Source organism: Cuculus canorus, chromosome 19 (assembly GCF_017976375.1).
Source record: "Cuculus canorus isolate bCucCan1 chromosome 19, bCucCan1.pri, whole genome shotgun sequence".
NCBI classification, from domain to species: domain Eukaryota; kingdom Metazoa; phylum Chordata; class Aves; order Cuculiformes; family Cuculidae; genus Cuculus; species Cuculus canorus.
In genome coordinates this window covers 2,599,048-2,613,843 of record NC_071419.1, presented here as the reverse complement: position 1 = coordinate 2,613,843, position 14,796 = coordinate 2,599,048, and the positions used below count along the sequence as shown (strand labels likewise).

The 14,796-nt window shown below is 38.4% G+C and overlaps 1 protein-coding gene across 5 annotated transcripts in view; it reads left to right on the top strand.

Moving 5' to 3' along the window:
• Window positions 1-14,796, top strand: part of CAMSAP1 (calmodulin regulated spectrin associated protein 1) — a 34,551-nt gene that overhangs the window by 17,390 nt on the left and 2,365 nt on the right. For 3 of the 5 annotated variants that reach the window (XM_054083787.1, XM_054083790.1, XM_054083789.1), the window contains exons 4-19: window positions 153-314; window positions 1,133-1,213; window positions 2,191-2,223; window positions 4,247-4,306; window positions 5,614-5,755; window positions 6,722-6,861; window positions 6,961-7,057; window positions 7,467-7,644; window positions 8,042-8,136; window positions 8,695-8,779; window positions 9,091-11,530; window positions 12,897-13,033; window positions 13,119-13,327; window positions 13,414-13,516; window positions 14,254-14,369; window positions 14,601-14,719. In XM_054083787.1, the coding sequence (XP_053939762.1) occupies window positions 153-314; window positions 1,133-1,213; window positions 2,191-2,223; window positions 4,247-4,306; window positions 5,614-5,755; window positions 6,722-6,861; window positions 6,961-7,057; window positions 7,467-7,644; window positions 8,042-8,136; window positions 8,695-8,779; window positions 9,091-11,530; window positions 12,897-13,033; window positions 13,119-13,327; window positions 13,414-13,516; window positions 14,254-14,369; window positions 14,601-14,719 (4,197 nt within the window). The remainder of the gene's footprint in view (window positions 1-152; window positions 315-1,132; window positions 1,214-2,190; window positions 2,224-4,246; window positions 4,307-5,613; window positions 5,756-6,721; window positions 6,862-6,960; window positions 7,058-7,466; window positions 7,645-8,041; window positions 8,137-8,694; window positions 8,780-9,090; window positions 11,531-12,896; window positions 13,034-13,118; window positions 13,328-13,413; window positions 13,517-14,253; window positions 14,370-14,600; window positions 14,720-14,796) is intronic. The other 2 variants (XM_054083788.1, XM_009569522.2) reach the window with 2 other exon arrangements.

The following is a 14,796-nucleotide window of genomic DNA, read 5'->3' as shown; positions in this document are numbered from 1 at the left end:
TTTAACACTATTTAAAATAGTCCATGGAATGAAGATCTCTTAATTTCTAGGTCATTAACCTCAGGAATTTTTCATTTTAAATACAGTTAGAATATGTTTTTTTTTTCTTTAAAGGATTCTATTTTTCAGTGCTTATTGTTTTCTTCTTTTAGAGTTCTCATATGGCAATGATTGATGCTCTGATGATGGCCTATACTGTAGAAATGATCAGCATTGAAAAGGTTGTTGCTAGTGTCAAGCGCTTCTCTACGTTCAGTGCCTCAAAAGAACTGCCCTATGATTTGGAGGATGCAATGGTTTTCTGGATTAACAAGGTAAAATTTACTTGGAGAAAAGCCTGTCTGTTTCTGACTGGCACTTTTCAGATTTTTAAAAACATTCTTGCTGAGTATCTTCCTTCCATCCTTCTTACTTGTGTATTTCTGTCATCTTTTCCATTTCAGATGAAGAGAACTGCTTTAATTACTGTTTTGTTACTTGTTACCTCAAGTGTAATGGTAGTTTGGTATATCCTCCCAACACAGATTATTATTAACAACGTTTGATTCCATTGTTACTGCTATGTATTGTAATTCCATCGTCCCAAGGTTTCCATATGCATTGGGAAGAGAATCAGACTGGCAGGGAAATGCAATTTCTTTTTCTTGGGGATGTTGTAATAAAGCTGGTAAAATTTTCTAGGCAAATTTTAAAATGAAGAAGAAAACTAAGAACTAAATTAGGAAGAATGTAGAAATTGGGTTCTTTATTTTTAGACAAGCTGCCTCGAGGGTATATTTTTTTAAGGTGAAGCATTGTTTCATGTTAAATAACAGGATAGACTTAATTCTGAGTAGCTTGAATACCAAAACTTTTGAAAGGGTAGAGGTTAAGTTACTGAAACCCTTTCGACTGACAGCAGAGTCACATTCCAAAGAGGATGCAAACCCACGATTCCCTTGTTGTGGTTATAGCTACTGCTAATGAGATATTATAAATGTTCTTGAAAACTGTTGTAGCACATTATTATATGAACTTTTTATGTTTGTGTTATAGAGTGGAATGACCATTAAGTAAGAGGAGGAAGAAAACTTGACTTGTGGAAACATATTCAGATGTATTTTAATATCTTTGCTGTGGTGTGTCCTTTTAGGTGAACCTTAAAATGAGAGAGATAACAGAGAAAGAGGTTAAATTGAAACAGCAAATAATGGAAAGTCCAGGGCACCAAAAGGTAAAGCAAATTTGTCTTCAGTTTTGATTTTGTGTATTGATGATTAATGGATATAAATAAAAACATCTCAGTATTTTCTTTGATGAAGAAATGTGAGGCATCCAGTCCCTGAAACTCCTGAGATGTTGTGCATGCGATTTGTTTTGTGTCTATTGTCAGTGCCCTTCCTTACCTTTCAAGCCCACCGGTATCTTCTGACTTCCCTTTAAGTTTCAGTTGGACTAAAATAACTTGTTTCAACTTAAAATAACTTGTATCAACTTTACATGGGTAAATATGACTCAGCTTTCACAGCACAAAATATATATTATATATTTTGAAAGCTCTTGGCATATTAATTTTGCATGAGTTAATTGACTATGTATATTGAGAGGCTTATTCAAGTTCTACCTAGTAATCAAATTCTTGGCATTCAAGTGTTCTGTGTATGTTTGTAGGTTTTTTCCACCTTTTTCCCTTGAAATTATATCGCAATGCACTAACATTGCAAAATATAGTACACTTTCATTTCTGGAGAATGTCAAATAGCTGTTCCTCAAACAGAGTGTGTGTCAGCTATTTCGGTTCCCAGTTCATGATTTGATGAAGCTCTAAGAAAAACTGCTATGTTTTCCTCAAATTGGCGTTGCCGTGCAAAGGGGATTAAAGTGTGACACATGAACAAGGCACAATTGTTTAACTGTTGTGTTAGTGGCAACGGGTTTTTATGTGCTTTTTATGTAAAATAGTATGCTTCAATGATAAGGGGCTAAAGAGCTGTTTAATTTACAAGTTGATGTGTGATCTGAAAGATCCCTTTAATTATTTGACTCTTTGTTTACTTTTGGGTCTCATTTTCATATTTTTAAATCTAAATTGCTAAGCTCCAACCCCTCTAAAATATGAAAGTGTTTTATTGCTGAAGTATTACTGCTTTTAACCTGCATTGCTGATGTTCCTTTCCTATTCCTACGTTCCTTTCCTTGCTTCCTGAGCAGTCTCCTTCCAAATGGTATTGGAAATTAGTACCTGTAAGTGAACTACTTTTACACCAGTTGTCATCCACAAAATCATGGCTTTTAAAATTTCTTCAGAGTGTTTGCTTCCATTACAGTGCTTCTTAGACGGTCTTTGAAAAAGAACTGTGTAGGGTGTCTGGTCATCAGGCGTAGTTTTCATAACATGACTTCAGCATACTGTACAGCATACAGCATAATCACTTCACAGCAATTCAGAATTGTTCCCACGGGGCAGGAGTGAGGGATGTGGAGTAGCAGCAAAAACCTAGAAAACTTAAAATCAAAATGGTTGCATTTACTGTTGTTGTTCTAAGTAGACAATTGAGCACAGCTCTAAGATGATGTAAAATCTGGTCAGTTTTAAGTGGTTGCTGAATCCTTGAATCCAGTTAAGATGCCCAGATGTTTGCACTAGTTCACTACATAAAGCTCTTGCGCTGCTCTGGTACAGGTTTGTAAATCTGTCAAAACCAGAGCACCTTAGTCATTGAGATAGGGTTAGAAACCAGTTCAAGCCCATCACGACAGTTGTTGGAATTGTATATTAGATTAATGAGACTGAAGTTGGTGTGATGGGAGAAAAAACAGTTTGCGTATCAGAACAAAATGCTGTTTTTCTCTCTGGTGTAGTGTGAAAATAGAATACCAATCCCACTATTTATAAAATCATAATAAAATAGTACTTCTTCTGTAGAGGCTCACTTACTTTTGACTGAATTTCCTGGTTTTATTTCAACTTGCAAAGGTTGTTCTTTGTTCCTTTGTTTTCCTCAGCCTTGATATCCCATCTCCTGCACTTCCTGGATTTAGTGGTTTTCATTTTCTCTCTGGGAAGATGAGCACTGTTGTCTCTGTTGCAAATTCCAAAGAGCAGTGTGCTTGGAAATGGCAAGTGTGACTAGGCAGTACCCTGTCCCCACAGTCTCTCTGCCTTTCCACAGAGAGCTCAGTCCCACTCCTCTGCCTCATGATCCTTTGTTTGAACCAAATGTATGGACCGCATTAAAATCTTTAAATATCTGAAATAAAGGAAATTTGAGTGGGGACCTGCAGGCTAATAAAATCCTAGACAGAGGCTTATTTAATGACCTGTGCCAACACGTGATGAAGTACTGACTTAGTGCTTATCACTTAGGTTCTAGTGTGCTTGAAGATCAACTATGTATTTGAGGCACACATTTGATGACCTGCTGAGGGGGTCAAGTAGGTTTGTTTAGAGAGACAACTCCGTGAGATTAGGAGGAGCTACAGGAGTGGGATTGACTTGCAGGATATTATTGAGCACGTTGGTAAAGGAAGGAGTAATAGGAGGTTATCTCGCTGCTAGTTCAATGCCACTGAGGTTATTCAGGTTTACTGACTGAGTTTACAGTCTCCATAGTAGTTGTCACACTGTGTCTTGTGTGTTTCTTTTTTTCTTTTGTGACTTTTTTAAATATAGCCATCACTATTTCAGCAGCACCCATTTCTGCACTTCAGTGCATACAGATATCATTAATTGTATGCATGGAGGGGAACAAACCACAAAACTTGGCTTAGAATATAAGAAAGAATTCAGAATTTTTCAGTATAAAAGCCTGAATGGTCTTTTCCATTCTCTTCTCCAACATGAGACTAATAGTTGAGACAATATAAGGAATTAAATCAAGTCCATAAAAAAACCTCCTTGATCATGAATTTGTGTGTTTTCATCAAAGCTAAAATGAACGTGGATTTCTTTTTATTTTAATTCTCAGTATTGACTGTGGCTGGTTTAAATTTCATTTAAGCCTGTTGGAAAGGAAATATTTGTATCTGCTTTGCATACAGGAGGAATTAAAGTTTAAAAAGGCATTTCTGAAGTTTACTATGCTTATTTCATCTCAGTGGATAAGGGATGAACCTTTTGAGCTAACCAGTTCACCTTAGTGAGCATACTTATCTATCGGACTTAATGACCACATTTCCAGTGCATAATGGATGTTGCTAATGCATTTGATTTGTTTTTTGTTTGAATAATCACCGTCATATATCTCACTATTTCTTTTTGTGTAAGCCTGATCTGATGCATGCCATATCGCACTGCATGCTGGAACCAGTGGAATATGCTCGTGTGGTACAGTATGATTCACATTCATTACATACTTGTGGAGTGCTCCAGGCTGGGGAAGAAGTAATTTGCACTTAGTAAAAGGAGAGGGGGAAAATAGCATTAGCATGTAGAGATAGCTTGTAGAATTACTTGTCTCTGCTAGGGAAACTGAACAGAGCATTTTTGTATTTATGCAACGTAAAGAAATCAAACAGGTTCTAATTACTCTAATTATGAGTGATGTTTGTTCTTCTGAACAGATTTTTTTTCTCAGCCTATGCCATCCTAAATTGATACCTATGAGTATGTGCGTTTGAGCAGAGAGCTTTCCCAGGTTGTCTTGGGATGTGTATGGCACCACTGGTAAAATCCAGCTTTCCTCTGGTGATTAAATACATGCTCTGTATATCTGCAGCTTAGGCCAGCACATCAGTTGAGATAGTCTGTTAGATGCTAAGTGATATTAATACATCAAACTGTGAGAGGAATCTTTATCTGACGCCGAAAGGTACCTCTGTTAGGCTCTGGAGTGCGTTGTTCTGTTGCTTGCCGCATCACTTTTCTGCTAAAGCTTAGATGCTAGTCCAGCTAGCACCTGGATGCTTAGTAGATATCAACACTCAAACATGTCTTGCAAAAACTGCAAGCAGCAATGCCAAGATCTTTTCTGTAGTTGACTGGCTTTAGCTACTCTTCAGCCTTGCTCCAAATTACGTGAGGGCTGGGGGTGCTTTGCAGAGGAGTGTGAGATTGATCCATACTGGAATCACGGAGAGCTGTTGATGCAAGAGGCTTACATGCTCCTCTTGCTGACCATTTCTGGAAAAGGCTGTGTCTTTTTCTTTTGCACGATATTAGTCTTGTATACTGGCTTGCCAGGCTGTTGTTCTGAGTCCTTCAGAGAATTTTACTCTCTGTGGAGATGGTGGCAAGTCTGTGGGTGTAGGTAATGTATGAGAAATTGAAAGCTCATCTGGATTATTTTTTGCTGTGTGTGGTTTTGTTGTTTGGTTTTTTCCCAAGCTTTTAAGTGTTTTCATGTCATTTTCTGTGTCTCTTTCTTTGGTTCTGCTGCATTCGTGTATCTGTGTGGAAGGATTATGACTTAAATTGCTTGTAATAAGTTAAAATGTGTGAATGAAGCTAGGAATTCAGCAGCACGGATTGCTTCTAGATATGAGGAGGATGATTTAAAGGGAGCACCATATTCTAAATCAGAGTTAGAGCAGAATGCTTTAAAGGATCCGCCATGAGGAGTTTTCAGTGCTTAACAGGAGTTCCTTTTTTTCTTCCTTGTTAGCATCGTATGAGCGCTTGTTTTCTGTTGTTAGGTGCGTTATCGAAGAGACCATCTCTCAAGCAGGCAGTTACCTTACTTCCCTTTGCTTGAAGATTTGATGAAGGATGGCAGTGATGGTGCTGCTCTTCTCGCTGTGATACACTATTATTGTCCAGAGCAAATGAAACTGGATGGTATGTGACAAAGGTGTTTAAAAAAAAAAAAAGTGAACATTTCTTCAATCTTTGAAACTTCAACTAGGAATACATTACCAAATAAAAACACAGCACATTTAATAGGTGGTGGACTACAGTGAGTTAGTCGGCTCACATGGAATCTGCATAAAATCAGTGTATTTAAAAAGCAACGGCTCTGCTTTTTTTTACTTAACTGTATTTAGAAGGCTCTGCCCTGTATGAGCCACAAAGTACTCCTTTCTTTTATAGAGATAGATATATCTTTCTTTGCTCAAATAACTGACCTTGGTTTCAATAGATGATAAAAAAGGAATGCACATCCCTTCCTGTTAGCTGATAATTCTCACAGTGTTCTGTGGGAGTATATAATTTGACATTTTAAAATCTAGATTTTAAAGCAGTTTCTCCCAGTCTTCAGCAATTGTCACTCTTCAGCCTTACAAACATGAGTTTTCTTTCCCACAAAATGTTTTTCTTGATGATTCAGTGTCCTCATTGCGTTTAACTTCTACAGATCAACATTTGGTATTGTTTTTTAAATTCTCAGTTATGTTGCACCTTGCAGAGCTCCTGAGTGGTTTCAGAAGGAACCAGCACTGGGAATCCTAGGAGTAACCTTTTATTATTCGCAAACCAAGATGTCTGGTTTTAATTGCTTTTGTATTTTGTCATTGTGTGTGTGTTCTTTGTAGCCTGCTTACCTTTTCTGTCACAGTGATAGACTGAATCCTATGTGGATTGTAAAATGAATGCAAAATTTATACTATGTTAGCTGGGTTTTTTTTCCCTCCTTTTCCTGTCCCTCCAGTACTTAACAGGTAGAGAAATGTCACTGGTACCCAGTAAATACGAAATGATGGTGTATAAGCAGTCCGCGAAGTTCTCATATGTAGTATTTCTGTTGTGGATGGAAGGTAAATGCATTGGAATAATGTCATAACTTACTCTTTCTCATCTTTCTAGATATTTGTTTGAAGGAGGTGACATCAATTGCAGACAGCCTCTATAACATTCAACTTCTGAGAGAATTCTCAAATGAGTATCTAAACAAATGCTTTTACCTCACGTTGGAAGACATGCTATATGCTCCTTTGGTTTTAAAGGTAAGAAACATAATGAAGGATGTATTTTTAAATAAAATGTGGATAAATCATAGGTATTTCGTTATTGAGAGGAGTGTTTATTCTTTTTTTCCGCTTTAGCCTAACATCATGGTATTCATTGCGGAACTCTTTTGGTGGTTTGAGAATGTCAAACCAGACTTTGTACAACCGAGAGATATTCAGGAAATAAAAGATGGTAAGTTTTTAACTCTTGATAAATATTAACACGTTATTTAAAAAATACTTGTATTGCAATCAGAATGTTGCACAGTGCTGTTTCCTTTGGACTTTTGTTTCTGCTCAAACTTTCTGCTTGCTAGGGGTCTTTGAAACCAGTAAAAATGGAAGGAATGTTAGTGCTAGATGTACTTGATTTCTTCAATGACAGGTAATTTTTTTCCCCTAAGCCCACTAATTCTTTACTTGTAACTTTCTTTCCATCAAGGTCACCATAAGATTTTAAATAGACTAGTGCTTAAGGTTTCATTTTAGGGCTGTGTCATGAAATTTTCATTTTAATGTACTGCAATCTGAAAACTTCCAGTTCTGTTTTGTTTTCTTATTGGCTACTACAAGTTGTGTTAATGTTATAAATATATGCACAGTTAAGACAGGGTTGCAGCAGAAGAGCAGTCGTCCACCCGTTCCTATTTCCAATGCAACCAAGCGAAGTTTCATGGCTGGTCCTGCTAGTACAACTCCAGCAGACTTGCAGCCCTCTACTCAGACAGGCCCTGAAGCTTGCAACAGATACTACCTGCACCCCGAGGAGCCTGACTATCTGTGAGTCTGGTTTTATGTTCTTTAGACTAATCATACAATCATAGAATCATTTATGTTGGAAAAGATTTTTAAGATTATATGGTCCAACTCTTAATCTAACACAGCCAAGTCCATCACTAAATCGTGCCCCTAAGCGCTACATCTCAATGTCTTATAAACACCTTTAGAGATTTAAACAGTTTGATTTCAGGTGGTAGGTTTGCTTTTGTATTGTTATATGTGAAAGCCTTTTATTGTCTTTAAGTAACTTCTTTAACATTAAAATTAATGATGTATTACTGTATTGTAAAAGAGAATGGGGGTAACTATTACCAGTGTAATTTTGCAGCTATGTAATTTCTCTCATTTTAAAAAACCTCAACTTTAGTAGTAATGAATTTTTGCTTTTCTGAATTAGTGGCAAAGGAGGAAGCCCTGCCTTTAGCCCTTCCCATCCACTGCTGCCTTTGAGACAAAAGCAACAAAAATCTTTACAGGGAGAAGACAGCCCTGGTAAGTCTGCCTGGAATAGCATTTCAACAGGCAGTGACCATCAATGTCGATATAGTGATGAATAAAGTTATAAGTTCATAAATGTGAATGGTCTAACATTGAGATAAACTGCAGTCAAGTGGTGAGCGTGTTTAGTTTGAGTAGATCATCTTTATTTGCATTAAAACCAGAAAGTTACTGGATTTAAAGAAAGATATTCTTTCTCAAATGATCTTATTTCTCAGAATAGCAAGTGCAAGAAATTAAGACTAATAATGTCCATTGTGTGGGAAAAAAAAGAAAAAAGGAAAAGGCCATTTGTTAAATGCTCTGAAGATTTCCTTTTGGAGGTTGAGAGGCTGACAGGGAAAGCAAATTGAACAGTTTTGTGTCGGAAATCTAAAAGTTAGATATGCACGTGTATTTTTTTAGCCTCTTTGTGGGGTTAATATTTCAGCAAATCTGTTTTCTGCTGCCATCTCTTGGTGAAACAGTTTATTATGTTTGCTCTTAAATAAAGTTGAAAGTGCTAATTTAAAGACCATTTCTAAACTGCTAATCATTTAAAATGTGTTTCAGGTCATCGTCATCGTTCTAATTCTCTGACCCGTGTTGACGGGCAGCCACGAGGGTCCGTTCTTGCTTGGCCAGAGAGGAAACCCAGGTAACAGATGCATTTAAGTATTACAAAACTCAGTGAAGTAGTGAACAGATTGTCTCTTTTTTTTGTTCTCTTTTATGTGCATTTTCAGGTATGACTGACTTTTTAGGGTTGCAATTGAAAACACTGTAAACTTGATTTTCAGTAAGCACTGTGGAAAATTTAAGAATTTGAAGTTGCAGTTTAGTATTGCTGGTTGTTTTGAGACTGGTTGCATCGGAGCAAGATTTTAGCTGTATATATTATGGTTCTTAGTTCAACAAATTGTGACTTTTTGTTCTTAAGTGTCAGTAAACTGTTCTTCTGTTTTCTAGGCCTCTGTCTCAGCCAACACCATTCGCTGTTCATCAGTCTGCCAGTAGTGATGTGGACCCTGGATCTAGTGATACCATTAGTCTGGCTCGGTCAATCAGCAAAGACAGTCTTGCTTCAAATGTTGTTAATGTAACTCCAAAAAATCAGCCCCATCCTCCATCATCAATGAAAACTAACAGGAAGAGCTTACTGAGCAATGTTGAAATTGAGGATGAAGATGAAGAGCTTGTTGCAATTATCAGGCCTGAAGAAAGGCCAAACCGTGTTGATCCCGAATTGCAGAATGCATCAGCCAGGGTACCCAGCATAGTTGCGACTGCCTGGTCTCCAAAAACAAACAGCGAGACTTCAGAAAGCAAACCAGAGAGCTTTTACTTGGAGCCCTTAATGCCTGCAGTTCTAAAACCAGCAAAGGAAAAACAGATCATCAATAAACTGGATGAATGTGGGGAGGGGAAACAGAGGAGTTTTATAACAAAGAGATTAAATGAGGGACACTTGTCTTTGATCCGCAAGAAAACAAATAGCAGTCATGTTGACCATGACCTCAATAGAACTTTTACTCCCATTTCTAGTTCTGATTTCACTCCAGTTACAGATCCTGGTACTGCAGACTCAGTGACACTGGTGGACGCAGGGTTAGAAGCTTCCAGACCTTTGGCTACTAGCAGTTTAGATCCTTCCACTCAGGAGCTCTCCACTGGGGGATTTTTTCTTCATGCTGCTAAATCTGATGATAACATAGCAGGTAAAGTTAATATAAGCTATGTGAAAAGTCTCAATTCGCATGTTCCAGATACGGCATGGACTATGGTGAGACAGGACTCTGATTCAGATCTTTTAGACATAGAAGATGCTGAGCAAGATTTGGTAGTCATAGATGACCATCCTATAGTTGCTAAATACATTGGTGAGGAAGAATCTGCAAAATTGCAAGAAGATATGAAGGTAAAAGAACATGAGGATAAGGATGATGCTAGTGGGCGTTCCAGCCCGTGCTTGAGTACAATTTCTCAAGTTAGCAGTGTGTCAATGGCAAGTGGGAGCGTCCGAATGACCAATTTTGCAGAACGAAAGCTTCAGAGACTTAATAGCTATGAAACTAAGTCCAGCACAAGTAGTTCACAAAAGACCACTCCAGATGGATCAGAAAGCTGCCCAGCGCCTCTGACCACATGGAAACAAAAGCGAGAACAAAGCCCTAACAGACAAAATAAAGATAATGTTAATCTTTTAGCTTCTGAATTAGTACAGCTTCATATGCAGTTGGAGGAGAAGCGAAGGGCAATAGAAGCGCAGAAGAAGAAGATGGAAGCCTTGTCAGCGAGGCAGCGACTGCAGTTGGGCAAGGCAGCCTTCTTGCATGTTGTTAAGAAAGGGAAATCTCCTGATGTTCCACAGCCTCATAAATCGGAACATTTTGGAAAAGAATATTCTCGGCACAATGGTGAAGACTTAGATGAAGTTTCCTTGGGTTCCAAATCTGACGAGTTTCTTGGGAAGGAGGAGGAGAGAGAAGAAATACTTAATGATTCTCAAGAAGTAACAAAAGTGAAAATGCAAGAAAGCATAGCTTTTGCTGAGCAACATAAACCAAAAGACTCTGCTGCTATACATGATTTGGAAAAAAATAAAATTATTTCTGTTGCCCTCCTAGAAGACAATGTGACTGATGTGGACATAAATGAATGTGATCTTTCTATTGAAAAACTGAATGAAACAATCAGTACCCTTCAGCAAGCTATATTAAAGATTTCTCAGCAACAGGAACTGCTTATGAAATCTCCGTCAGTGCCATCACCGGGAACCAGAAGTAACTCTCAGGACCAAAAGGTAAAACCATCAATTCATTTTGTTGAGCCTCTGTCTCCAACTGGAATGAACAGTCTTCGTAAACCACCGCGATTTGGTCAAGGAAGGACGCCTCGGTCAGGAAGACCAGCTGATCTGAAAGTCGCTAAAGACAGACAACAAAATTCAGCACGTGTTAAAACCCCAACCCCAAGTCTAGAAACCTTACCGCATTTAAGACCATTTCCATCCAATAGCTTGTCAAAGACACCAACAGAAATTGGCTTGGAAGGTAGTCCTGATCATGGAAGTGGTTCTCAAGAAAAGTGTTTCTTTGATACCTATAGACTTCATGATGAGAGCAATCAACGGGCGCTCATTCTCTCCACCTCCAAGGATGCAAATATTATTTCTGAAATGAGCAAAGAGGTGAATAACAGCTTCAAGGAAACAGAGCTGAATTCTTCTGATGGCTCAGGAAAAGAAAATGTCCCAGTGGATGAGCCACTGAGAAGCAAGGCTAATCTCATTGAAGTAGACTTGTCTGACTTGAAAGCTCCAGATGAGGGAGAACTTGAAAACCAGGATAGCTCTACAGATGTAATTAGTGAAGGTGATCAGAAGTCTGGTGTAGGTTTTTTCTTCAAGGTAAATACACTACCTTTCTATGTTAAGTTATTGTTACACGTTTGTCCAGCATTAGAACTGATTTTGTCCATTTTATTCTTCAGACTTCTGATGGAATGCAGTATGTTTTGGTTGCATTATTAGTATTTTAAGAAACGCGTTGGAAAAGAATTGCTTGCGAAAAAAAAAGTTTTGACCTAATATATGAAATCCTGGTTCTTGGTGACTTCACTAGGAACCAGGATTGACCTTGCTTTTCTTCTCTTTTGCTTAGTTTTTTTTCTGAGAGACAAACATGCATATATGTACATACGTGTAAATACTTGGCATAGAAGAATCACACAATGCAGGGGTAGAATTTACTGGTTTGAAATCCCAGCATTCTGTGAGTCTCTATAAACTGAAAAACAATTTGAAGAGAACACAGGTATCTGATAAAAGCCTGCTGAACAGGTTTGAAAACTTGTCAGGGAGCCAAGCAAACTGGGTTGGTTTTGGCTTTGGATCCAAATTTATCTGATTTTCAGCAGTCTAAAAGTCAAGGGTTCTGATGGAGAGTTTTGTTGTATGGCTGTAGATGCAGGTGAAAAATGAGATGGTTCAGTGAATGGCGGGAAGAAATTACTGTTTTTCATGCAGCTTTTGTTTTGATGCTATGATGGTTGTGTATAGGGCTCGTGAGGGAAATGGATTCCATTTAAGTAATGTTTCTCATTTTGCACCCAACCCTGCCATGGGGAAATGGTGGTTGTTAAAATGTTGGGATTTTGGTACAGCAGTGTTTCTTATATTGTTGGGTTGAGTTTTCCTTAAATAATGTGTCTACTCCTTCTAGTGAGGAACTGCTGTTGGAACATTAGGCAGATTAATTTGTGTTTAGCAGGGATTATTGTAACTATCTCAAATGTGCTGACATGACAATGCTTCCTTTTTTATTTCTCTTTTAAGAAAGTAGAGCTAGGCTGTCTCAGTCTCAGTGAATTAACTTCTGGTTTTACATAGCGTGATTAATATTGACTGACTCAAAGTTATTGTTGTGCTGGGGTTCTTTGTGCTGTCCATTCTAAGCTTGTGTGGTAATTTCATCGTACTTTACAGGTTTTTTAAGGTTTTGTGGTGAATAAGCATACTTAAAAACAAGTCAGAGTTAGATGAGACACATTTTTTTTCTCCTTGCAGGCTTAAGGGAGTAGTGAAATTGTCCCTCAGTTCTTTTTCATGATACAGTTCTGATTTACACTCACCGATTCTAAAAACGTAAAGATTTCCAAAAGAAATAGCTTATGTTTTCTAAGGACTCCAGGAAGTTTTTAGGAAATCTCGTCATGTCCAGCTTAATATATTTTCTTCTGTTCTTTAAAACTCTCTATCCTTACAAATTTTGCAGGATGAACAGAAAGCAGAAGATGAGCTCGCAAAAAAGCGTGCAGCATTCCTTTTGAAACAGCAACGCAAAGCTGAAGAAGCTCGGATTCGGAAGCAGCAGTTGGAAGCTGAAGTTGAACAAAAAAGAGATGAAGCTCGGTAATATCTTGGAAAAGGATACTTCTTTTTATCTCTAGGATGAGGAAGATTATAATATGGTGAATATAATGTGTTTGCTTTGCAGTCGCAAAGCTGAGGAGGACCGAATACGGAAGGAAGAAGAGAAGGCTCGAAGAGAACTTATCAAGCAAGAATATCTTAGGAAAAAACAGCAGCAAATTTTGGAGGAGCAAGGGCTTGGAAAGCCCAAATCAAAGCCCAAAAAACCCAGGCCAAAGTCGGTCCATCATGAAGAATCTTACAGTGATTCAGGGACGAAGTGTTCTTCCACTCGTAAGAATTTTGGTTTGATTGCTCTTACTGCTTCTGCAAATCTGCTTTAACAAAACATGTGTCACATTTTTGCTTTTATGTTGTAGCTGATAATTTGAGCAGTGCTCAGTCTGGTTCCAGTCTGTCTTTGGCCTCAGCAGCGACAACTGAACCTGAAAGCGTACACTCTGGTGGCACGCCCTCTCAGAGGTAAAGAGAGAGGGGTGATTTAGATTCGTTTGGGGTTTTTTTTTATTTTTTTACTGTGTTATGAATCATAGAATCTCAGCATGGTTTAGGTTGGAAGGGACCTCAATGTCTATCCAGTCCCACCCCCTGCCATGGGCAGGCACGCATCCCGCTGGATCAGAGGCTCCAAGGTCCATCCAACCTGGCCTGGAACCCCTCCAGGGATGGGGCAGCCACCCCTGCTCTGGGCAACCTGGGCCAGGCCCTCCCCACCCTCACAGAAAAACATTTCTTCCTAAGATCTCATCTCAATCTCCCGTCTTTCAGCTCAAAACCATTCCCCTTCGTCCTGTCCCTGCACTCCCTGATCCAGAGCTCCTCCCCAGCTTTCCTGGAGCCCTATTCACTGCTGGAAGCTGCTCTAAGCTCTCCCTGGAGCCTTGGGATTCAGTGTTGTTTGATTCATTTCATTGGCATAGAAGAACAGCAGTAATTAGTGAATCCATCTTCTGTTTTATGTCACTGCCAGCTCCAGTGTTCTGTACAAACTTGCAATTTTGTTTTGTTTTCTCCCAAAGGAATAATAGACTTTTGCTTTGATAATCTAGCAGGGAGAATCTGACTGTTTTGGGGGAGGAAAATGGACAACAGCCTGTTCCATTCAGGATCAGTGACTGGTGAATTTATTTGAGATTGGAAGGAAAAATACCCTAAATCTTGACATATCTTTTCTTTTTACTTTTTTTTTCCCATGACAGAGTTGAATCTATGGAATCGCTACCAATACTGAGCAGAAATCCTAGCAGGAACACGGAAAGAGACTGGGAGAATGCTTCGACAGCATCTTCTATTGCTTCAGTGGCAGAATATACAGGTGACTTCTTTTTTAGTTTTGTTACAAATAGCAGGTCATAAAATCTGTGGTGTATTTGATGTGACACGCTGCTCTTTTTGAGAAGCTGTCAAGTGTATTTTGTTCTGTTTAATAGCTCTAAAAGTGAATTATTATAGTATAATATTTAAGTTGGGTTTTTTCCACTCTGAATGAAAATCTTAGTGTTCGTAAATGCACAGCAAATGATTTTTACTCACTTATTTTCCTTAGGTCCAAAATTATTTAAGGAGCCCAGCAGCAAATCAAACAAACCTATTATTCACAATGCTATCTCTCATTGCTGTCTCGCTGGAAAAGTGAATGAACCGCATAAGAATTCAATATTAGAGGTAAATATTAAAATACACATTGTGTCTGTAATGCTCATTTCATAATCCCACTGATGCCTGGTATTGAATGCTGTTTC